The sequence below is a fragment of the Enhydra lutris genome, unplaced genomic scaffold (assembly GCF_002288905.1).
Source record: "Enhydra lutris kenyoni isolate GAN:26980312 unplaced genomic scaffold, ASM228890v2 scaffoldscaffold4, whole genome shotgun sequence".
Lineage (NCBI taxonomy): Eukaryota > Metazoa > Chordata > Mammalia > Carnivora > Mustelidae > Enhydra > Enhydra lutris.
Genome location: NW_019154088.1, coordinates 10968684 through 10993832, shown reverse-complemented (window position 1 = coordinate 10993832; position 25149 = coordinate 10968684). Strand labels below are relative to the sequence as shown.

At 40.5% G+C, this 25149-nt stretch overlaps 2 protein-coding genes across 5 annotated transcripts in view; one reads left to right on the top strand and one right to left on the bottom strand.

Annotated features, from left to right (window-relative positions):
• LOC111138887 (glucosidase alpha, neutral C) overlaps nt 1–21753 on the bottom strand; it is a 71347-nt gene extending 49594 nt beyond the window's left edge. Inside the window, exons 1-6 of the mRNA XM_022490839.1 lie at nt 21701–21753; nt 21005–21347; nt 19540–19602; nt 17618–17726; nt 8633–8760; nt 3534–3716 (exon numbers count right to left, since the gene is read on the bottom strand). Coding sequence (XP_022346547.1) covers nt 3534–3716; nt 8633–8760; nt 17618–17726; nt 19540–19602; nt 21005–21033 — 512 coding nt within the window. The 5' untranslated portion in view covers nt 21034–21347; nt 21701–21753. The remainder of the gene's footprint in view (nt 1–3533; nt 3717–8632; nt 8761–17617; nt 17727–19539; nt 19603–21004; nt 21348–21700) is intronic.
• A 308-nt stretch (nt 21754–22061) lies between these two features.
• LOC111139258 (transmembrane protein 87A) overlaps nt 22062–25149 on the top strand; it is a 47175-nt gene continuing 44087 nt past the window's right edge. For all 4 annotated transcript variants that reach the window (XM_022491505.1, XM_022491486.1, XM_022491495.1 and 1 more), the window contains exons 1-2: nt 22062–22255; nt 23502–23562. In XM_022491505.1, coding sequence (XP_022347213.1) covers nt 22100–22255; nt 23502–23562 — 217 coding nt within the window. In that variant the 5' untranslated portion in view covers nt 22062–22099. The remainder of the gene's footprint in view (nt 22256–23501; nt 23563–25149) is intronic.

The following is a 25149-nucleotide window of genomic DNA, read 5'->3' as shown; positions in this document are numbered from 1 at the left end:
CGAGCAGAGAGCCCGATGCGGGGCTCGATCCCAGGACCCTGAGACCATGACCTGAGCCGAAAGCAGAGGCTTTAACCCACTGAGCCACCCAGGCGCCCTGATTTCCACCTTCTTAAATTTATTGAGACTTGTTTTGTGGCTTAATGTGTGACCTAATCTGGAGAATGTTCCATGTGCACTTGAAAAGAATGTATATACATGCATATATGTGTGTATAAAGTTCATCTGGTCTAATGTGTCATTTCTTGTTGGATCTTTCCCTTTATCATTAATATGTGATGCTCTTGTTTCTTGTTACAGTCTTTGTTTTAAAGTCTGTTTGGTCACTTTAGCTAAAGCATATTCTAAATGCACTACATTTTTACTCTTCCCATACCATGTTTTATGTTTTTGATGTCATATTTTCTATCTTATTGTTTTGTGTATCCCTTGACTAATTATTGTAGGTCTGATGCCTTTAAAAGAAAATTATTTACTTGAGAGAGAAAGAGAAAGAGAGAAAGTGAGAGAGAGAAAGAGAGAGAGCACAAGAGGGGGGAGGATCAGAGCAGGGAGCCCTGATGTGGGACTTGATCCTGGGACTCCAGGATCATGACCCGAGCTGAAAGCAGTCACCCAACCAACTGAGCCACCCAGGTGCTCCTGGTCTAGATGGTTTTATTACTTTTGTCTTTTTTTTTTTTTTTAAAGACTTTATTTATTTGACACAGAGAGAGAGTAGGGGTAGAGGCAGGCAGAGATGCAGAAGCAGGCTCCACGCTGAGCAGAGAGCCAGATGCGGGGCTTAATCCCAGGACGCTGAGACCACAACCTGAGCTGAAGGCAGAGGCCCAACCCAGTGAGCCACACAAGTGCCCCATTACTTTTGTCTTTTAACCTTATATAAGCTAAGCAGGTGGTTGAACTACTACCTTTATTAGACACATATCTTTACCAGTGAGATTTTTTTCTTTTATAATTTTCTTATTTCTAGTTATGGACTTTTCTATTTAAGGAAGTCCCTTTAACATTTCTTGGAAGGCCGGTTTCATGCTGATGAACTCCTTTTGCTTTTGCTTATTTGGGAAACCCCTTATTTCTCCTTTAATTCTGGGGAATAACCTTGCCAGGTAAAGTATCCTTAGTTATACGTCTTTCTCCTATCAGTACTTTGAATACATAGCGTGACTCCCTTCTGGCCTATAAGTTTAGGGGTTTCCTTTGTATGTAACTAGTTTTTCCCTTGCTGCTTTTAAGATTCCCCCATCTTTAACTACTGATACTTCCACTATAATGTGTCTTGGGCTGGGTCTTTCTCTGTGCTTTCTGGACTTGGATGTCTATTTCTTTTACCAAATTAGAGAAATTTTCTGCTATTTCCCTTTTTAAAGAAAAATTTTATTTATTTATTAAGAGAGAGAGAGACAGAAAGAGAGAACAAGTGGGGGGAAGGGCAGAGGGAGAGGAAGAAGCAGACTCCCTGCTAAGCAGAGCCCAACACAGGGCTTGACCCCAGCACCCTGAGATCATGACCCAAGCCAAAGTCAGATGTTTTAACCATCCAGGTGCCCCCATTATTTCTTTAAATAGGGTTCCTGTCCCTTTTTTTCCCCTCTCTTCTCCTGGGACCCCATAAAAGATGAATGTTTGTATGTCTGATGTTCTAGTGGTCTCTTAAACTATCCTCATTTAAATTTTTTTTTCTTTTTGCTGCTCTGATTGGGTGATTTACAATACCCTGTCTTCAGACTGCTGATCTGTTCTTCTGCATCATCTAATCTGTTGATTCCCTCTAGTGTATATTTCACTTCAGTTACTGTATCCTTCAGCTGATGGGTTCTTTTAGTATTTTCTACCTCCTTGTTGAAGTTTTCGCTGTGTTCTTAATCCTTCTTCTGAGTTTGGTGAGCATCTTTCTGACCATCAGTTGCTTATCTCTGTTTTTTTAGTTCTTTTTCTGAAGTTTTGACTTGTTTTTTTCATTTGGAACATATTCTTCTGTCTTCTCATTTTGCCGAAGTCTCTGTTTCTATGTATTAGGTAGATGAGTTACATCTCCTGATCTTGAAGGAATAGCTTTATGCAGAAGGTATCCTGCAGGCCCAATAGTGTAAACCCTCTAGCCACCCCAGTCAGGTGCCCCAAAAGTGTTCCCTATGTGGGCTGCATGTACCCTCCTGTAGTGACTGGGTTGCAGTTGTGCAGACTCACAGATGTGTAGGGCTATCCTCCAGCATGACCATCTGTGAGGTCTGACTTTGACTGCTACGGTCATGCTGGTTAGTGGGGCTAGCCCCTGAGAGACCTGTTTCTGACTGTTGTGGATATGCTGGTGTGTGGGGTTGATCCCTGGCATGGCTGGCTGTGAGGCTGGGTTACGACAGCTATGGATACACTGGTGGGTGGGGCATGTCTCCTGCGTGGCTTGCTAAGAGGTCCAGTTGTGACTGCGATAGGTGTTCTAGTTTGTAGGGCTGGCCCCCCTGGGTGGAAGTGCTTAGGAGGGGTTCTGGTCCTAGCTGAGGCTCCCTGCTGCAAGTGCTGGGGTTGAAGTCTGCTTAGGAGGAATTCTGATGCTAGCCAAAGGCACCCACAGGGAATACCAGGGTGCAGAGACACTTGGGAGAGGGTACAGGCTGGGAGGTGGCCTGGGTGGAGCAAATCTGCAGGGGAACACTGGACAGGGTGAGTGGCGCTCTAGCATAGTAGATACAGAGTGCCAGAAATGACACCCACCAACCCTGGGCAAGGTAGAATGGTACCCATAGTGCATCTGTCCCTGGAGGACAGTCCAACAGATTCCTGCCATTCTGGCATATGCCCTAAAATTAGTCAATGGACCTCCTTCACATGTAACCCAGGTGTTTTTCAGGTGGTTGCCTCTGTACTGGAACTCAAAGCCAAGTGTGATTGTGCACATGCCATTTGAGAGCACAGTCAGTTTTCTACCCTCTGACTCTCCGGGACATAAGAACTGTTGGTTTTCAAAGCCAGACATTATGGGCTCTCGTCTTCCTGGTGTAGGTTCCCTGGGATATGAGCCTGATGTGGGGCTCAGACCCCTTGTCCCTCAGGGCAGGCCTCTTCAGTTGTGATAGCCTTCTCACTTGTGGGTTGCTGCACTGGGGGTGTGGGACCTGACTAAATCATGTCTCTGTTCTTCTGACCCATCTGGATGTGGTCTTTTCTTTTTATCTTATTGTGTATGATCTGTTCTGCTAGTCTTTAGTTCCTTCTCAGAGATTGTTTTCTTTTTTTTTTTTTTTAAGTAGGTTCCATGCCTAGCATGGAACCCAGTGTGGGCCTTGAACTCATGACCCTGAGAACAAGACCTGAGGATATGTTAAGAATATCAAGTTGCAAAAATCTGGGAATCATTCTTGTCATCAAGCCTGTTTTTACTTGCACAGGTGAAAAGATGAAATATCTGAGAACACTATCTCAGCAAATAAAGCGACCAATTTTCGACGGCAATATATCAACTATTTAGGCAATTAGTAATCACAATCAGGTTTTCTGAAGTTCTCTGTACGTCAAGTAATGTGCAAAAATACCTTTGCTCAAGAGGAATCTGCAGGTGCTCAAAGTACAATTGGCCCAGGGAGTTTATGCTCATCACTACTTCTTCTTCAGACACCAAATCTATCTTGAATGGGTTTGCTGTGATATGACACTTCAGATCTCCTTTTCTGTCTGTCAATACCAGACTATCTGTATCCCCTGCACATGAAATAAGCCTAGAAAATAAAACAAGAGAAAAACAGGTTTACATGGTTCAGTGTGATTCTCAATTTCAATTAATATGTAAATGGAGCACCTGGGTGGCTCAGTCAGTTAAGCTCCTGGCTCTTGATTTCAGCTTAGGTCATGATCTCGGGATTGTGAGATCCAGTGCTGTGTTGGACTCTGTGCTCGGTGAGAAGTCTACTTGAGATTTTCTCTCCCTCTCCCTCTGCCCCTCCCCACCGACCCCAACCCCACACCGCATGAACTCTCCCTCTAAAATTAAAAAAAAAAAAATTTGTAAATCAATATTCATGTGACATAGCATAGATAAGACAGTGGAAAGCAGCGACTGAGAACAAGGGTTTTGGTGTCAAAAAGCCTGGACTGAACATAGCTCTATCATGCACTAGGTCCATACTTTGGACAAATTAATCAGTCTACCCAGTTCTCAGTTTCTTCATCTGTAAAGTAGAAATAATAAAAGCAAGAACAAATAGAGCTTTTGGGGAGAATTAAATGAGATCATGCATGCAAAACACCTGGCAGTGGCTGGCACATAATAAACACTCAATAAATGTTAGCTATTATCATCATTACCTTGGTCTGGACAGTCTAGTAACAATTCAGTGCACTAAACACTTTGCTTTTTTCTCTCATCCCAACCATACACTCAGAAATTAAGGAGATAACCTAGACTGGATTTTGACCCACTGAATCCAGTGAGATGGAATCTCTCCTGACTCCCATCAGTCCCCAGTTTGATAGGTAGACTGTTAGGATATTCTGGATCCCCACGAATTATGTAAGCTCAGAGGTAGCACTTAAAACCCCTCAGAGGTCTAGATATTTCTTTCTCTGATGCATTGTCATTTTGGAAAATGGTCACATGCCTCTTTAGGGAAGGTGAAGAGGGATATTTTATGTTCTTATTATATCCTTATCAAGTCCTCCTCCGTGGGTTCTAAACCCCACCCCTCAAGCAAGATGCCTGGGCTCTGGAAACTGTCTGGAGTTGGGTGAGAGGTTGTATCTCACTGTTCATCAAACTGAATTCTTTTGGTTGTTCCACTTTAGTGCATCTATTTCAGTCCAATGCATCCTTTGATTGGGTATTTTGGGTACCATCCATATACTGCTGCACCTTATGGAAACATATTCCCTTGTCTCTACCTACTAAATGCTGCTACTTTCATTCTGCCACCTGGAGTCTCATGGTCTCCAGTGAAATCAGGGAGCCCCCCCCTCCTTTTTTAAGATTTTATTTATTTGATGGGGCACCTGGGTGGCTCAGTTGTTAAGCATCTGCCTTAGGTTCAGGTTGTGATCCCAGGGTCCTGGGATTGAGCCCCGCATCGAGCTCCCTGCTTGGCAGGAAGACTACTTCTCTCTCCCACTCTCCCTGCTTGTGTTCCCTCTCTCACAGTGCCTCTGTTAAATAAATAAATAAATAAATAAATAAATAAATAAATAAATCTTGAAAAAAATCATTTATTAGAGAGAGCAAGCAGGGGGAGGGGAAGTGGGAGAGGGAGGAGGAGAGGGAGAAGCCAACTCGCTGAGCAGGAAGCCTCCCATGACACCGTGCTCTATCCCAGGACCCTGAGAGCATGACCTGCACTGAAGGTAGACACTTAAGCACCCAGGCACCCCTCAGGGAGCCCATTTTGATGGCATCATTTCCCACCATTATGTCTCGCTCACAAAAGATATTCACTCACTACAGTGCTTTCCAAATGTTCCCTTACCAATTTATTTCTCAGTGAAGGGAGTATCTTTTGTATCCTCTTAGAGAACAAAATTAGGAGCTAAACGAGCTGTTGAGTATGATATATCCACTTCAACATCTTTACCTCCCTAAGTCTATGGATCATTTCTTCTACTCTGTGCCAAGGAATTTCTGGTATCTCAGCTTCATTCAGCAGAGTCCATAGCTGAACACAGATTATAATTAACCAGCCAAGCAAATAATTAGATCCACTCCCAGCTGTCCAAGCTAGCATATCAAATCTAGATTCTCTGGTACATGTACCCATGTCAGTAAATTTAATGCGGTCCTAAAATTATGTTCCTTCCTTCGGTCTAGGAGCCCCTCAGAAATTATTTCCATCCATATACCAGGTTTTTGCCGAGAGAAAAATCTTGTAATTCCTTAGGGATAGGGTTTGACTGTAATTAGCTCTTTAGGCATGCTGGACCCAATAGCGGTTTTAAAGGCAGTGAAGGGTGGTGCGAGGCACAAGGAGCACCAGAATCCTCCTGCACGATATATCTTAGGTGAGGTCAACACAGGGTGTCCAAGTAAGGTTGGATCAGCTTTGTTAGAGGAAAAGGAGTTGCTTCTGCTGGAATAGGAGGCTTGATGGAATTCTGAGGTCTGAGTACTCGTTATTCAAATCTTCCCAAATGCTGCTATATAATTTTCCCTTTTCCCAATTAGTGCTCTAAATTCACAGAACTGATGAGGCTGTGAATTAAACTCATGGTCTAACTCAGCAAACCACAAACTCTGTATCTGGTTTTCAGCTATAAGGACTCTGTAGCCACAAGAGATACGAGAGACTTTTAGGACTGTCATAAAAACTTACTTGGTTTCTGACAAATACCTAAGCTAAGAATTTAAAACCCGAGACTCTACTTTTCTTTAAGTTCTTCAGTTAAATTAATAAGAGGCCACTTCAGAGTTTTGAGTTCTTTATGACAATTGCGTTATGCTATGTCCCTTTTGCTTCGTCTGCAAGGGCCATACTCTCAATATGTACTTTATTTCAGTTGACCATGGGTAGTAATTTAAGAAACTCTGCCATGGAACACTGTGGTTTACTGCCAGTTGTATTAATTTGCTAGGTTTGCCACAACAAATGCCACACTGAGTAGGTAGTTTAAACTACAGAAGTTAATTCTCTCAAAATTCTAGAGGCTGGAAGTCCAAGGTCAAAGTGTCAGTGTTTGGTTTCTTCTGAGACCTTTCTCCTTGGCTTTCATCTTCTTGCTGTGTCCTCCCACAGTCATCCCTCTGTCTGTGTTACTTGTGTCCTAATCTCCTCTTCATGTGGGGCACAAGTCATATTGTATTAGAGCCCATCTTAATGACCCAATTTTAACTTAGTTACCTCTTCAAAGGCCATACCTTTAAATACAGTTACATTCAGAGGCATGGGAGGTTAGGGTTTCAACAAATGAGTTTGCCGGGGGGGGGGGGCATGCACACGATTCAGTCCATAACACTAATATCTCATCCTAATGATAACGATGTCCTCGCTATCTCCCAATCCAGCCAAATCAACTAACCAATCTCATATTCCCATCCTGGAGGTTTGTGGCCTATACTCACTTCTGATACTAAAGACTATATCAACCCAGAGTCAATGGTAGATTAAAGAAAACACTCTATTAAAATAAGTGACTTAATATGGGGAAATTAGGAGCTTACAACATCATGGGAAGTGTTGTGGTAATAGTAATGACCCATAGAACAATACTGCATAACTGTATGGTCAGTGGAACTTCTATTGCAGCTAGAATCAGGAAGTTGAATAATCAGAAGTCACTATGGCAACTGCTGGGCTCCAGGATCATGCCACGTTAGCTCTGGAGATCAGGAAACTACTGCTCTCACTAGTATACCTCTAGAGAGACATTCTATGGTGGCCAAATCCACAATAGCAAAATGGGAAGCTCAGTTCTGAAATCAAGATCTCTCTAAGTACAAATCATTGGTAGATCCTGAAATATACCAGAAACTAGCTGCACGGGAATAGAAGAGATGGAGGAATATGGTTTTTAGCTTTCTAGTTACTGCAGTAGTAAAAGGCCCTCTAGAAAGAGGTTGGAACAGAAGCAGAATATGCCATATTTACTAAACAAAGCTAGTTATCACCCTGACCCCAAAACATGGCAATGATAACACAGAAAAAGAGAAGGAGAGATGAATTTGTAAAAATGTTAAAGGATCTACCAGGAAAGCAAATCCTCCAGGATAGTAAAAATAATATAGCGTGACCAATAATATACACACACCCCCACAACCACCCACCTACACACACGCATAAAAACAAGTGCACACACAAACTGCGAAGTCTTAAGAAGAGTCTCTCTTTAATTCCTGTTTCCCAAGTTCTTGGCATATAGTAGCAGCTCAATGAATAGACAGACCTATTCTGAATTTATGATGATTCTACTATAATTGAAATAATTTATCCCTATAATTTACTGACTTTATTAAATTTTTATGGAAAAAATAATCTACATAAAACTATGATAATAATATAGTGAAAATTAAAGCATCTGGCATAATCTTCTATTCCCTTGGTGAAATAATATATAAAAGAAATAACAGGAATCAACAGGCAGAACCAAGTTGAAATATCACTGGAAGGTGTGCTGAGAACTGAACAAGATGCTGCAGTGACATGGAAAATACTTTTTAATGCACAAAGATTTTTTTTTTTCACTTAGACACTGATTATTAATTTATCTCTGACTCTCAGTCAAATTACATGTTAGACTTCTGAGACTACCATTAATTAAAAGTGAGTCAGCGTAATTGTATAAATTACAGTAAGCAAGTTTGGCCAGTGCATTAGATCTCCGGAGCCCTGCCGCTAAATTGAGGAAATTAAATAGCTCTGCTTCTACTTGTTCCCAAAGTCAGGTTAATGAATCCTTTTCTTTGTGAAAAGGACGGCAGGCATCAAAAGTTCTCCCTCTCCCCCTTTATAAGGGCCGATCAATCACAGCACAAGAAGAGAAAACAGAATGGATAATATACAAAATGGATAAATTTATCGCCAAATAACTGAACACAAACTTGGCAAATGATGGTAGCTTTGAATAGAGAAAACAGGAGGCACATACAAAATCTGCTACTCAGTGTATGATAAAAGCCCATATTGAGGGTGTATCCAAGTTCTCTTGTTCCTTGGCTTACCTTACAGTGCTGGGCTTGCTTGTGAGTACATCGGGAACCTCATACCTGGGTTTCAGGGGCGTTTCCTCATTGATCTTAAGCCTGAAAATATTTCCCTCTATACCATAAATTTCAGCCAGAAGGGGAACCTGGGAACAGACACAAGATTAATTTCAATAGGTTATTAGCCCAATGATGGTTGGTTGGTTCTACAGACAAACTGCAATAATTAGAAAATATGTTTGGGGCACCTGGGTGGCTTAGTTGGTTAAGCATCTGCCTTCAGCTCAGGTCATGATCCTAGGGGCCTCACTGACAGTCAGCTTTTCCCTTTGCACCTCCCCCTGCTCGTGCTCCCTCCCCCTCTCTCTTTCTCAAATAAGTAAAATCTTTAAAAAAAAAAAAAAAAGAAGCTATGTTTGAATTATTATAGGCCAAATAAACTGGAGAACAAAGGGAATCATGAAGGAAAAAGCTCCCCAAACTTTGTATGTACTTGTTTGGCTGTACCTGGTGTAGAGCAAGAAATACCTTTTATGTGTGCCATGGCTAGGCAAACATGTAATTGTCCATACCAGGACCTTCAAAGATGAAAGAGGTCTCTATTAATAATTATACAGAATGATGGACATAAACTGAAACAGCTTTTGGAAAACTGGGACCTCTGGCCCTGTATCTATGACAAACTGCAGGATAGATGATTAAGCCTTGCTGTACTAAAATCAAGGGATTTCCTATATACCTGGGAATAAGGTCTGGGGAACTTTCTCAAGAGGTTGGAATATTCTCAGCTTTCTTAAGAGGCTGGGGAAGTCTGGTAAAATTCAACTTTCTCAAGAGGTTGAGATACTCTCAACTTTCTTAAGAGGCTGGGGAATTTAGGTAAAATTCTGCCTACAGTGGGACATGGAAGCAACAATGAATTATAGAGAATACAGGAATTAAGAAATAAAACACAAAACATCAAACCTCAAGTGAATAGAAGTGGCTAGTTTTAGGTTACAAAATGAGGCATCTAGATCAGAGATATATGTATTTTTTAATATGCAGTCATCTTTATTTATGTATACACTAGAATCAGACATGGATTTTTTAAGAAAAAAAGTCTAGGGGCACCTGAGTGGCTCAGTGGGTTAAGCCTCTGCCTTCGGCTCAAGTCATGATCTCAGGGTCCTGGGATCGAGCCCCGCATCAGGCTCTCTGCTCAGCAGGGAGCCTGCTTCCCACCCCCTCTGCCTGCCTCTCTGCCTACTTGTGATCTCTGTCTGTCAAATAAATAAACTCTTAAAAAAAAAAAAAAGAAAATCTAGGATCTCATGGACTTTTGTTTTCCATTCATTTATGTAGTTAGAAAATCCAGTTTACTTGAGAATAATGGAAAAGGCCAAGTCATATCTCAATTTCATATGACAAGTTTTCTCCTCATAGATATTCTGCGGGCATTTAATGAATCTGCCCATTTTTCAGTGCCTTCTGCAATTCCTTAGAGATTTCAATGGGCACCTGACCTATGGAACATTCTATTACTCTACTGACATTTAAGGTAATGGTTAATAGGGCTATGCCTGAGAATTTGCTTTTCTAACCTATGGTTCCCCTTTGATTTATTCTAATGGGCAGTTTTAAAAACGGGTCAGATGTGACCAAGCTTCCAAACCTCCATGCTTATCTTACAAAAATGCTGTTTACTTTATAATTAACTTTACCAACTTTCCCTGCCAAAAAAGGACTCAAAAGTATAAAGTATCACCTGCCAGTGTTAGATGAGGCTCCTCTTCTTTCCCCAAATCAAATTATTTGGGATTCTGCGAGCAAGCAACTCCCAACACAGAGCTACAGTCTTTCTCAAAAAAGCTAGATCAGATAAATATTTTGACAGTTGTCAACCACTCTGCCATATAGCAGTGATTAATAGCAAATCCTTCATTAAATCCTTCATATGATACCAAATTCTGGTTACACTTGGGTACATGTATTGTTACTGTAACATCTGTTCAATGAAAGGCTAACATGGGCATGCTGTGTGACCCTAGTCCAAAACAGGTACACTGTGGTGCAAGTAAGATAGGAAGCAAGGAGACTATCACACTAAAAAAAAAAAAAAAAAAAAAAAAAAAAAATTTCTCTGGAACTTTGCCTCTTGGGAATAATAGGAAAGTAGTCAGGGCACTTAAGCAGTGACATTACACTTAAGAGTGACCAGATAAAAAGTACAGTGGCTGTAGCTACTTTTACAGATAATTCTTAAGATAGCACAATAGTAGAGTAGTAGTGAGCAAAGCATAATTATTTTTTCTAATTTTATTGAGATACAGACATATTGTACAAATTTAAGGTATACACTGGGTTGATTTGATACTTACATATTGCAAGATGATAATCACTACAGCATTAGCTAACAACTGCATTGTATCACATAATTACTATCTCTTTTTTGTGATGACATTTATGATCTACTCTTCTAGCAACTTTCGAGTATATAATAGAGTATCATTAGTTATAATAACTATGCTGTACAGGAGAATCCCCAGAACTTATTTCATGTACATCTGGAAGTTACTCTTTGACCAGCATCACCCTTCCCCCCACCCCAGTCATAATGTAATTATTCCTTTCATGTCTAATGTTCTTTTGTAAACTTAATGACTTCAAGTGTGCCATCATTATTCTAAGATTTAAAAATGTGCTCAAACACAAGTATAGTTGAAATTCTGTTAGATTATGTGTTCTCTCCTAAGTGAGACCTGTATTGCCATTGCTCTCAAATTCAACTAACATTTATTTGGCATCTGATATTGTGATGTGCTGTGAAAAAGATGACCAAACTCTTAGAGGGAAATTGCAATTTACAGATGAAACACGGTAAACATAAAACATGCTGTAAGTGCTGAGGGAGAGGGTCAAGGGAATACTGATGATGACTGTAAAGACAGGGTTTCTGGGCTGTCTCTGGAGGAGCAGGACCTTCAGGGACTAGCAGGACTTTGGGGAGGCAAAATGAGCATGAACATCCTAAGCAGAGGGCACACAGGCTGCCTACCTATGATGATCAACTACAGCCCATTTCTGTACTCAGAGATTCTCCCAGTTTTAGTAGCTCTCACATTTAAAAGAATAAAAACAAACAAAGATTGGTCTGTATGTTCTGTTCTTGAGGCTGCAACTCAGTAAAGAATCCTAATTCTATGAGGAGGTACTTAATAACCCTGCTTTTACTTTTACTATAATGACCTTTTATAACCAAACATACAAATTAGAGTCAAAGCTCCATTTTGTTTTCATTCTAGCTCAATTAAGCAAATGATTTTTTTCCCAATGGGCAATCCTTTTCAAGGTTGATATTCAGATTCATTCATATCTCCTACCATTACCGACATGTCTTTCATGTTCCAAGCATATAATCTCCTTAGACATTAGTATGCTCTATTTCTATGATCTGGCTAATGTTTTTTTTTTTTTTCTCCTTTAATCAGTATGTTCTAATTTTAATTTTTTAAAAAGATTTTATTTATTTATTTGTCAGAGAGCAAGAGCACAAGCAGGCAGAGTGGCAGGCAGGGCAGGCAGAGGGAGAAGCAGGCTCTCTGCTGAGCAAGGAGCTCAAGGAACCTGGGATCATGACCTGAGCTGAAGGCAGCCGCTTAACCAACTGAGCCACCCAGGCATCCCTGGCTCATGCTGTTTTCATTGACTTAGAAACTTTTTTTTAAACAGCAACAGATTTTCAGAAGTCCAATAAACAAAGCTACGTGGGTTAAAGACAGTGGGGAGTAGCTTGGAGCCCCCACCTTTGAGCCCCTCCCTGAATTGAGCCCTGAGACACCTCCACGGAGACCTGGGCTCTGTGGGTGACAGTTTAAAAACCACTTCTCTGGGTTTCTCAATTGCCAGTTATTGCCCAATTCTTGCTCATGTCAAAAAGCCTGGATATGAATGTTACATTCTCCTATCTAACACATTAAGAATTTCTCTATATATTCCTTTTCTTTTCCTGTCTGGACACTTATGAAAAAGTAATATACAAATAAATGACGGTATCTCTTCCTCCTGTCAGTGACGACTGTAAATGACAATGAAAAGATATGTTAACTTACAGAAGCTAGACTGTGTAAACTAGAAGTTAGTATGAATACTTAGATCATAGTAGCAATTACACTCAAGTTGCAGCAAGATGGATTTATGTAAACTAAGTGAAGAAATGTGTAACAGAGCATTTTAAATAATGACACAGTATGGATTTTGTTTCCTTAAAAACATTTAAAATCTGTAAATGTCCATCTACACAGAGAATGAGATAAATCCTCAGAGAAAGGGACCCATTTAGAGGTTCCTTTTAATACTGCAAGTCTCCATTTGGTTTTTCATAAAGCTTTATTTATAGATTTCTTTCTCATAGGCTGGGAAAGAGTATTAATTCTCTTTTTTGTACCTGATTTCTTTCATATGTAATAAAAACAAAACCTGGTAGTCTGTCATCCATAAATTTAGCTTCTTGTTGTTTTTTGCCACATGGGCAAAAATACCAGGTTGTATAAACCATGGTGGTAGAAACAGACTTGTCTCTGTATTCAAGTAGTGGACTGGTCACAATTACATGAAAACAAAACCTGTTATTTACCCAGAACTGGGAGTCACAACTAGTAGAGACTGACAAGAGTTAACAGAACAGCCCTAGAACACATGTTAAAAATAGCAGTGGGTATTAGGAACGGAAATTATGAGCCGGCCAACTTCTCCTTGATGGATACAGATCTTGCCTTTTCTCTGGCACCAGATGTCTTCACTATACTCTAAGGAATAGTTCATCTAAAGGGCCTACAAGAGTTAGCAAGTTGTTGATCAACATCTCCCGGGATTCAGAGAAGGTCTAAGAGTTCATTACATTGCCACAGGGCACTAATTGCTCCTTCCATTGTTGCAGCCAGTTGATTTACTGCAAGCACGGATTCTCTACAGAGAGCGCTAGCAAGTTCACGCTGGGCATTAGGCTGTTCCCTAAGGACAGTTAGCCTGTTCAGGTTTGCTTCTGGGTGTTTGGCTAGTTCCCAAATTAGCTGCCTGTTCATGGCCGTTTCTGCAGAAACACTACTGGCTAACAAGTGGTAGTTCTTCCTCATCAGCTGAAGGGGTGGCTGGTTGGGCAAAATCCCATTTCATTGGGCTCAGAGGAAAAGGCAAGGGGGAATCATGGGGGTGCTCAGAGATATCCCTGCATCCTTGGAGATGCTGCCAGAAATGGAGTCTCTGGTGAAAACTCGCCAACAGGCTGCAAAGGAAAATAAATGTGGTGCTAAAAAGTCATCCATGTCATGAGAAAGCCTCAAAACTGGCAATATAAAAGCAGATCAAAGACACAGGTCTGTTCCAGATAGCCTTGCTAGCACTGCTTTTTTGCTAGACTCAGAGGACAGAATAAACTGCTCTGCTCTGAAGTCACAAGACTGGGTCTTCCTGTTTTCTCAATCTAGGTCAAATTTTCACAGAAAGTAAAAAAAAAAAAAAAAATTGGTAATAGAAAAAAACAGCTCTAAAAAAACAGTCAACATTTTACTGTTAGCTTTCTTTTGGAAGTCTCTTTATCAAATATCTACCTGATTATTTCTTCATCAGGAATAGGCAACATACTATCCCGGGACCCTGTGTGAGAAAAATTGGGCAGTTTAACTCACAACTGCCTTTTCTTCAAAGCCTAGATGTCCTGAGCTGGAGACAAGTACACAGGGCCACCCTTCAGCTTGTTCTGTAAATGACCATATCCCAGGAACATCATGCTTGCTACAGATTGAATTGTGCCTCCCCCCCACCCCCATCTCCAAATTCGTATATTGAAGCACTACCCCTCAATATGATGGTATTTGGAGATGGGGCTTTTGGAAAGTGGTTAGATTTAGATAAAGTCATGAGGGCGGGGTTATGATGGGATAATAAGTGCCCTTAGAAGAAGAAACCAGAGAATTCGCTCTCTCTCCACTATCTGAAAATACAGTAAGAAGATGGTAGTCTTCTGAGTCTTCTAAGCCACTAAAAGGGTCCCGAAAGATACCTTCATTTTGGATTTCCCAGCTCTAGAACTATGGCAAATCAGTGTCTGTTGTTTAAGATACCCAGTCTACAGTATTTTGTTATGGGAGCCTGAGTTAAGAAAATGTTGAATGAAGCTCGGTTCTGTTTCCTGGTTGCTTATGTTGGGGGAAGGGATTGAGAAGATTTAAAAAATTAACAACAGATCTTGACAACCAAGTTACTGCTTTAAGAGCTGTAATGGTGTGGGGGCAGGCAGAGATAGTAAGAACGCTGTTTGTCAGAATCTGCTGGATCAATGAAATCTGAGAACTGCAGCTTTGAGCTGAATATGATCCTCTTAGACTTTGGACTCTGTCTCTCTGAACCTGAAGTAAAAAGCTATCATTCTGAGTAAGTAGACATGTGCAGCTTATTTTAAATCTCCAGACTATACCAATACGATGCCCTAAAGTGAAATCTCCCATGAAATACCCATTACATCCCAGAAACCACTTCAAATGGAGGCTGCTTGTCTATACAGTGAGCTGGATACAAGGTTCAGACAACTTTAGAAATTACTGTCTGGGTCCTCATTGTCCCTACCACGCTGACAGAGGACATGAAATCCTGAGTCCCTCTTAGTCATCTCAACTCCAGGTGACAAGGAAAACATTAAATTGGAATTAAGCCCAGAATTTCAGGGTGACCCCCTAAACCTATAGATTTGCCTGAGATTAGAGCATGTAGATTCTCTATGCAGCCCCAATATTTCTAATACCTGAACATAAAGTCTGTTCCAAGGGGTCTTCGAAGTTCTCAGTCCTGGGAGCCATGTTGCTGACATCCTGGATAACCCACACTTGCTTGCTGGGCTTCTCAACTTCCTTCCGAGCCGTGTGCTAGCTTATGCTGAGATTCTATGGGTTGTCCTGGATTGTCACTTCTTTTCCTTGGAAGGATCTAGATCTGGTAGACTCTGGCTCTGGCACCTGACCCGAATGGCATTGTCTCTCATGTTTTCAGGCTCCAAAGAGGCATGTGTGTAGAGAACTGATCTACAGTTTTGTAAAACACTGAGTGTGGGGATCCACCACTAACTGCGCTGGTATCAAGATGCATGGACATTTGCATTCTGGCCCACAGAGTGCTTTTGCCTCATTTTCTTTGCTTCATCATGAGTCTTCATGATGGTGGATGTTCAGATGCTCAATATACCAAGGGTCCCCAAGGATAGAAAGTGATTCTTGCCCTGTCGGAGAGCTACAACTCTCTGGGTTTAGACACAGTGGAGACAGGAAGGAAAAGGAGCAAATGACATCAAACAAACAAACAAACAAACAAAAACCCCAAACGAAAAAAAAACAAAGAAAAAAGAAAGGTACCTAACATCTGGTGGCAGGCTTAATGACTATGACTCCTGGAAGGTTTCTAGTGGACTCTCTGCATTTCCTGGAGCCAACTGTTTCTGCTGACACTGAATACAGAGGTTTGGCTGGGTGTCAGGCTATTAGACCACATGCAAATGGCAGGTGGCTCTCCAGGAAGGAAATCAGTGCTACTCCATGTCTTCCCATGAATAGCTATCAAACTATGCTAAAAAAAAAAAAAAAAATGATTAGTATAGACTTGGATCAGTTGTAGAGGATCTATGTATGAGGACCTACTGTGGTGTGGGCGAGGGAGAACCATGAGCTGAGAACTCAAAGACATCAAAAATGCCAAGCAAGGGGGCAAATTCCTCCAGAAAAAAATAGGTGGTATAAAAGTAGCACGAAGTTTCAGAAAAAGGTTAACCATCCTATTTATGTAGTTAAGAGACATGAACTAAGTATATAGCTATCATAATACACTCTTAAGTAATAGGAACTTGGGGACAGGGATAGAGAACACAGAACTATTGATATGATTTTAGCCCTTATTTTGAATTCAGGCAAGAGAAGTATGTTAGAAAATTCCACATTTATGAAATAGTGAAATTTCCTAAAACTTCATAAGGAAGGTAGCCTTCCTCAGCATGCAACTGATCCTCCTGTCTGGGAATAAAGTTGGAACCCTTTGCTAAATTAAAGGTCTTACAAATGTTCTAGAGGACCCGCTGCTGTGGAGCAGTTTTTCTTCTGTCTTCCCTGAAGAGGTTCCCCAGTGTAGCACCATGGGACGACAGCTATGCCACAGGGAGAGCTCTCACAACTTTGCAGGAAAAGGGGGGATTTCTTCTCAATCGCCTGTTAGGGAACCTAGACTGCATGGCTTTAAGTATGTCCTTTAGTTACATGAACTACCAATTAAGCCAGATTTGTTTGAGATGCCTTAGAAGCATCCGAAGCTTCTAATGAGACAGTGAGGGTCAGGCTGGGAGCATGGGTACTTGGGCACAGCCATACTTCCTGGCTTAGTCCATTGTGCACTTCTTCTGTGACTGGTCCTTCTGAAGTAGCCTGATGACTTGACAAGTGAGAAAAAGTACTTAATATACTGCTCTCATCCTTTCAGTATGTAATAACCAGGATGATCTGCTAGTGAAGCAGCCCAGGAAGATAGCACATTTGTGACTTAGGTTTTCAACTATATAGTCCCTTGCTCCCCTGAAGTTTGGACAGTCCCTGAATCCATACCTTGCTCATTTGCATGCTCAACTGCGCACTGTGTAACAGTAACAGAACATGAGTACTTGATAGAGTTGACAGATGCAGGGGAAAACTTGACTCTGACTTTAAGCAGGTGACTTTCTAGTCACTTTTCTGTATTATGAGGACTAATTAAAAGGAAATAACGTTTGTAAAACATGTAGGAAAGCATATGATACAGAGGCAATGGGTAAGTTAATATTTACATTACTTTTAAAGTAGTATAGATACAAAAAAGATGACATTACTTCTTCAACAAAGTTTATTTTTGAAGCATACATAGTTTTAATTATTAGCCTTTGTGGAACTTTACTTCATTCAAACCCAACTTAATATTGGAACAAATAATTCTCTGTAGAAAATACTTCTCTCTCACCTTGGTTGTTTCATTGATGATTCGGAACTTGGTGCTGTCTTTGCCTGTCGTGGCTGAGTCTAGTGATGCCTTATAGGTTGATCTCCTGGAGAGCTGCTGTTTCTGACGCCTGCAGATATACAGAATATATATACCCAAGAATTATTTGTGACTGTCAGCATCCAAGACTATATTATCATGTGGAAGTCATTAAAATTCACTATGATGGTGAATGAACTGGGTCCAGACAGTATTAGTACTCTCATAAAGTACTAACAGGAGTACTTTGTTACTAGAGTGCTAATAAAATTAGTACGAATAAGAATAATACGAATGTAATTGCTCAACAAAGCACTGTCCGAGAACGGCATTTCGTCCCCTTTATTGAGAAGGTGGGGCAGTTTTCATAGATGACATTTATTAGCTTGTTAATTTCCCTCCCTCCTTCCACAAAATGTACACTTTAATAGAAACTCAATAAATTCTTATGGAAATCCAATATAATCCAGTGACTTTACAAAATGACCAAGAGTTCCCTATAGAATTCCTTCTAAGGTACCTATTCCGAATATAAGTGATCTGATTTTCTTCCTTTAGAGCAGTGTGAATAAATTAGAAATTTGTAACATAGGATACAATTTTTGGTGGTTTCAGGTTTAGGATCACACAAAGACAGATACTCAACAGAAGAATTTTAAAGAAATATTTTCTGAAGCTCTGGGGAAACAGGTAATCTTATACAGTGGTGATTAGGGCATAAAAGCGGTATAATCCCTATGGGGGTGTCTCTGGTAATAGGTACAATTTTAAATGTATTTATTCTTTGATGCAGTAATACCATTCCTGGAAATTAATCCTATAAATACACTTGCAGGTGTAGGAAATGACACATGTTTAGCTTTTCATTATGGCATGACTTTATAGCTAAAAGATTAAAAACTCAAGGATCTAGCAATAGGAAGGAGAACAAATAAATCATAGTACATCTACCCAATAGAATACTACACAGCCATAAAAAGAGAGGACAATCTCTATACACTCATGCAGAACTCTTCAGAATAAACTATAAAGCAGAAAAAACACAACAACATATATAGGAAGTGACTTGTTAATAAGAAAGGCAGTGATATAAGAATATATGTATTTACAAAAAGAAATACTGGGAGGATAAATAAGAAACTAATAAATCTGGTTACTTACAGGGATAATATGTGGAATGGGGTGAAGGGAGACAGGCATGGGAGTAACCCTTTTCAAAGTATATCTTTTTATATTATTTGACTTCTGAAACCTATAGAAGTATTATCTGTTCAAAGATATAAACACTTTTGGGCACCTGGGTGGCTCAGTGGGTTAAAGCCTCTGCCTTCGGCTCAGGTTGTGATCTCAGGGTCCTGGAATCGAGTCCCGCATCGGGCTCTCTGCTCAGCGGGGAGCCTGCTTCTCTCTCTCTCTCTGCCTGCCTCTCTGCCTACTTGTGATCTCTCTCTCTGTCAAATAAATAAATAAAATCTTAAAAAAAAAAAGATATAAACACTTTTAAAATAAGATATGTATTTATTTAGAACTTAAAAAAAAAAAAAAAATGGCGGCGCCTGGATGGCTCAGTGGGTTAAAGCCTCTGCCTTCGGTTCAGGTCATGATCCCAGGGTCCTGGGATCGAGCCCCACATCGGGATCTCTGCTCAGCAGGGAACCTGCTTCCTCCTCTCTCTCTGCCTGCCTCTCTGCCTACTTGTGATCTCTGTCTGTCAAATAAATAAATAAAATCTTAAAAAAAAAAAAGAAATTTAAATAAGACAGTAATAAGTGTATAAAGATGAATGTCTCCTGTCTGATGAATTTCTTAATGACTATATTTCCTAACTGACCCTTTCCTTAAAAAGCTTACAAACATTGCAATATTGAAATGTTTTGGTCAGGTAATACATTTCCTCTTCTTACCTGTAGAAAGCAATCTTGTTGCAATCTTTGAAAATGTTTTTATCCACAGCTTCATCTTCAACACTAAATAAAAAGACATTTTAAGAAATTTATTTTCTCCAAAGTTTGTGAATCCAATTTTTGTTCCTTCTCTAACTACAGCATGAACTTAGGTAATCAACTTCTGCAATGCAAAATTGTGTCGTGACCATAACATAATACGATAGCCTGTGTGCTGCAGAGTAACATCCTTTTGTAAATCACACAAGGTAAACAACAAAATATCAAGTTCTGGGAATACACTGAAACACTGGAAAAAGAGTACTGTCACTTATAAGGAAGGATTCTTTTAAAATAATGACTGAAGGCTATGACTACAATAATAAAATCAGAAGAAGCAAAACCACAAAAAATCCAAATGAAACAAAAACAATCCACCCACTTATTCGATAAAGTATTTTCAAAATATTCTTACTGAGTGCTGGGCCCTGAGAAAGATAGGAAGGAATGTGTCTGAGCTTCCTACAAGAGCCTAACCAACAAGTACAAATCAACCTGACAAATACTTCAACAGAGGTATGTGCAAGGGAATGAATAATAGAAACAGATGTAAAAGGAAAATCTTTTGCTTTTGAACGATGCTGGCAATTAGGAGTCAACGCTTTTTAAAACCAAGTTCCTAGAATAGCTGTTTTTCTGGAACAGACCATGAATAAGATACATACATATTGCTGCTAGAGAATATGCATTTAAATTAGCCTCCAGTGGCACCTAGCTGGATTACTCAGTCGGTCAGTGAAGCATCTTGGTCTTGGGGTCCTGAGTTCGAGAGCCCCATGTTGGGTATAGATTACTTAAAAATAAAATCTTTAAAAAAATAAATTAGCCTCCATATGATTAAAACAACTATAGACTGTAAGGAGGGGGAAAACCACTGGCCTTCAAGCAGACATGTTGCTGAATACAGCTATAGTCAGCATGTCTACGAATATGTAGGAAACTATGGCTGAACACAAATTTCCAGATAGGAAAACAAGCCCACACAGATACACTTGGCTGTACTAAAAAATTATTTTTTTGGAAGTCATCAAATCCTTCACTGATGCAGTCTTTCTCATTGTTCCTTTTAATCAAGTCTGCAAAGATTTGAGAAATTTAGTCTTTTTGCTTTCCAGCTTTGTAGAATGAGCTCTGTTAATACAGGAAGATGGGGGTACAGCTGAATATGGAAAGCAACATGCTTGAAATTCACAGGTTACAGTTCTGATCACAACTCTTCTACTGTTTTGTAAACCATCCTAAAACTATTTTATGAGGGGCTGGGGAATTGAGAAAAAATTATAAAGATTAAGTACATAAATATGAAACATGCAACTAACAGGTCATTCAACAATCAGTAAAGCCTTCAAAACCAGAATGTTGCTTTCAGTTACTATCTATCCCCTGCTGTCTAGATTCAGCCCCTGCAGGACCACTGGGCCTTTACCTGATCTCCTCTTTCCCAGCAGCTTCCATGGCTTCCCAAGCAATCCGACCCGCTTTCAGCGCTCAGGCCAAGGCCAAGCGCGGTCTTTTTAAAACTCCTATTGGCCGTCTTTCTAAATTATAACCAGGACTTCACCACGGTCAGGTCCTGGGAAATGGAGTCCTCTCCAGGTCCTTAAGGAGTAGCAAATCTGCACTTACTCCTCGGTTTTCCAGGCCAAATTAGCGCTTCTACATGGATTTAGGTGACCAAATTTTCTTAGTTACGGATGCCCGACGAAGAACTGCTTTCTTGAGGAATCAAAACTGTCTTTGCGGTGGAGGGGGCGTGTACTCAAACAGCCCTAGAGGAGAAAAGTCAAGAGCGTGAGAAACAGGAATTACGGAGACCGCTTGCCTGACCCAGGCCAAAGTTCTGCAGGTTTATCTCCGTGACCGTCACGCCACAGATCCTGAAAACTGACCCACTTTCAGTTTTTAGTAGGAAATGCCGGCCTACTCTGCGCTGAAGCTTGGTGTTACCCGGTCAAATTCTGCTTTCCCCTTTCAGGGCTAAATGGTCTTATAAAGGGTGTATCTACTACAGTAGATACAATTCTGTAAGTGCTTATACTCTACCACTACCAAATTCCGTCTTTGCTTAAATATCTCCAGAAACCCGAGAACTCACTACTACACGCCAAACAGGCGAACTTACGGCTTTCCCAGACTTCGGCCCCAGCGACTGACTTTGATCTAGAACGGATGAGAGGCTGGGGCAAACGAGAGGAGGAGAGAGCCAAACGCCACACTGGGTGCCTCCTTGGTCCCCAGACCCTTTAAGGGCCGGGAGAGAGAAGAGCCGACAGAAGCGGAGGCGGCTTTTAATAAACATCCTAACGCTCCAAGGTGACCTGCAAACCACAGGACTACGTCTGCGCTGTACGGTCTAAAACTCACACGAGGTCGTGACGGCTGGCTTAGGGAGGGGCTGCTGGGTGGCCAAACAAACAAGCCCCGGGAGGTTTCGAGGACCCGGATGATCCCGCCCCCAGAGCAGAGCCGGAAGAGGGCGGGGCGAACCGGAAGAAGGTGAAATGCTTTCGGTAGGCGCTCCATGGCTGTGAAGATGGCGGCGGCTGCGTGGCTTCAGGTGCTGCCTGTCATTCTTCTACTTCTGGGGGCTCAGCCGTCCCCACTGTCGCTCCTCGGTGTAGGACCGGCACCTGTCGCCGCTGCCGACCGATCCAAGTGGCACATTCCGATACCGTCGGTGAGTGTTCACTTCAGAAGCAACTGAGCCTGGAGGAGCAAGGGGTGGGGCTACGGCGGCCTTAGGGGTCCATGAAGGTTCCGCTGAAGTCAGCTTCCAAAGGAGTGGAATTGCCTGGAGCGTCTGTGTCGCTGGTTAGCAGGGACCCACCTCCCTGGAGCGGACAGCTGTGCATTCTGTGGGTAGGTTAGCGGGAGTACCAGGGCCACTTCAGGAGAGGAGAAGAATGGTGAAATGGTATCTTAACAGCGAAGTTAGAACTTTGAATGCCTTGAGACGGGAAAGTTGATGAAAAGGTGGAGAACGGTTTCCCTTTCAGCTGAAGTTTCACAGAATCCAGTGACCCGAATTGCATGAGAGAGATCTGGAAATAGGTGTCTGTCTTTCTTTTTTTTTTTTCTCTGCACTTTTTTGTTACTGGATGATTCTACTTAACGAAGTTGTTTGATATCATTGGAACTTTGGAATGGTTATTCTAAGCTTTGCTGTGTGATTAGGAAGCCTAGGCATTTAAAAAATGTATTCTAACATGAGAATGGCTGAAATGGAAGAAATTTTATTCTAAAATTTGATACGGTAAAGGTATCCTTTCTTTTGGATGATTTACTAGATAGGTTGACCCTTTTTGTCCTCCTACTCCCCTCCTTTAAACCTCATTTGAGTAAGCGCTGTAGTCCTGCAAGCCAACACATCGGATGCATCCAGGAAATGCCAGAAAGCATTTAGTCCTGTTGAAACAACGGTGGCCTTTTTGTTTCATTCTGCTCTGCTCACTGGCTCTAATGTCGAAATTTCATTTGAGCTTTTACATGGCAAGCAGTAATAGCTTTTGTTCATTCGGTGAAGATCTTCAGGTTCTGACTTTTAGGTATTGTTGGTAAAATGGTTACTAGTTAAGTTCATCTGTCTGCTCATAAAATAGCTTATTTGAAGAAATGATTGGGTTTTTCTGAACAGTGATTAGTGAGTGAAGGGAATTTACTTGAAGATTTAAGTTGAGATTTCTAGCAGCTTCTATAGTCCTTGCTTTATGGTCTGTGGGGGAAAAATTGTGTCTCTTCACCAAGCTACAAACTTCTGCAGTTTGGATGCGGTTGAATTTTACTAAAAGGAAGGATATTCATGTATTTTTTGTTCTTAAGAAAACTAACAAACATTTTATAAATTTAGGTTTTGTAACAATTATATTCTGCCTTGGGAATTAAAGTGATCTGATGCTAATTATCTTTCTCCTTTATCTTTGCAGGGGAAAAATTATTTTAGTTTTGGAAAGATCCTGTTCAAAAATACCACTATCTTCCTGAAATGTGAGTTTTTGCATTTCATGAAGTTTTTATTTGAGTTTTTAAGTGATCTTTAAACTTAAATTACCTAGTTTCTATCTCTGACCTACTCTAAATGTAAGCTTTGAAATTTAATAGTCTGGCACTATCTAGGCATAAACATCTTAGTGTAATTAAGGTCTTTTCACTGAGTAATCTTCGGAATACTTGTGTGAACTTTATTTTCTTCTCTTGTTTTTCTGGTGTTTATACAGTTAGACCAATTAATGTTGTTTGATTGTCTGCATGGTGTTTTAATCTGTCCTGTGTCAAAGAGATACCACTGCCTTGGCTTTTGTGTGCTTGTTAGATGTTTACTGAACACATGACTTAGGTTTGTCAGACCTTTGGCTCTAAATTGCATATGTTCAGTAAACCTTGGTTTACAGAAGGTGTATTTTCTTATTTGGATCTTTGAAAGAGGAAGCTCAAGGCTATTACTGGGGAATAGGGATTATGTAGAACAAAACCAGTCTGTCCACTGAGAAAAACCACTGTATCTGAATCCAGAATATCCCATTGCGTATTAAAGAAAGGCTTCCTTTTATTTTTGAAACTGGCTTTACTTTAGGGAATAAATGATCATGGGTAAACTCTGTTTCAGGATCAGGGATAAAAGTTCAGGACATCCATTTGTGCTTCTTTGCCTATCTTTTCCATGAAAGTGCAAAGTTATAAGTTGTAGTTGGTTGATTTTGTTTTAGTCATTTACTAAGTAGTTATTAAAAACCTACATGCTCCAGGCATTGTTTTAGATCGCAAGGAAGTGATAGGCCCTCTCTCTTCCTGAGCTTACAGTCTAACAGGAGTGAAGGGGGCCAGTAAAATTTCTATGAAAAACAGACTATGTCTGAAAATACAGTTTCTTGACTAAGGACTTAAATTTGGTTTAAATGAGATTACTGAAACAAGCTGGTCTGTCTTGTGAGGTTGGTGTGCTAGAGAAGACTTACTTTTCAGGATAGCGGTATTTGGTTTTTTGGAATAGCCTGACAGTCTGCATGCTATTCTACCTTTTTATCATCTGTAGTCTTTTCTCACCTGTTTTTTGATCAACTGGGGCTTTGCCACCTTACGCAAGCTGCTATTTTGCAGTGTTTACATTTCGTTTTTGGGGAGAATTTGAGACTCCTAAAAAATTATACTGTGTTTCCTTTTGTTACTTCTCTGTTTGCTCACGTTTACCTTGTCTCTGATTTTATACTTTTAGGGCTATGGTATAGCTTTCCATGAAATTGCCGGGGCCATTTTTGTCTCTTAATGCCATCTATACAAAGTTCTGAATGGTGTCCTTTAACATATAGTAGTATTTTTGCAGCCAAGTCTTTCTGAAGATCTTTTGTTTAGGGGTTTTCTTATTGGCTTCTGTTTAGTTAATAGAAGAATTTGTATGGTTCTTCTGAATAGTTTACAGTGAGATTGCAAATATCCTTTTTATCATTTCCATAAATTTTATTTAGCACATCAGAGTTTTGTGTATTTTAATTGAGCCTTGTAAAAGTGTGTCACTTGAAAATTAATTTGAGAAAACAATTTAAAACACAAAAGGGAAGGTTATAATTTTAGGTGTGC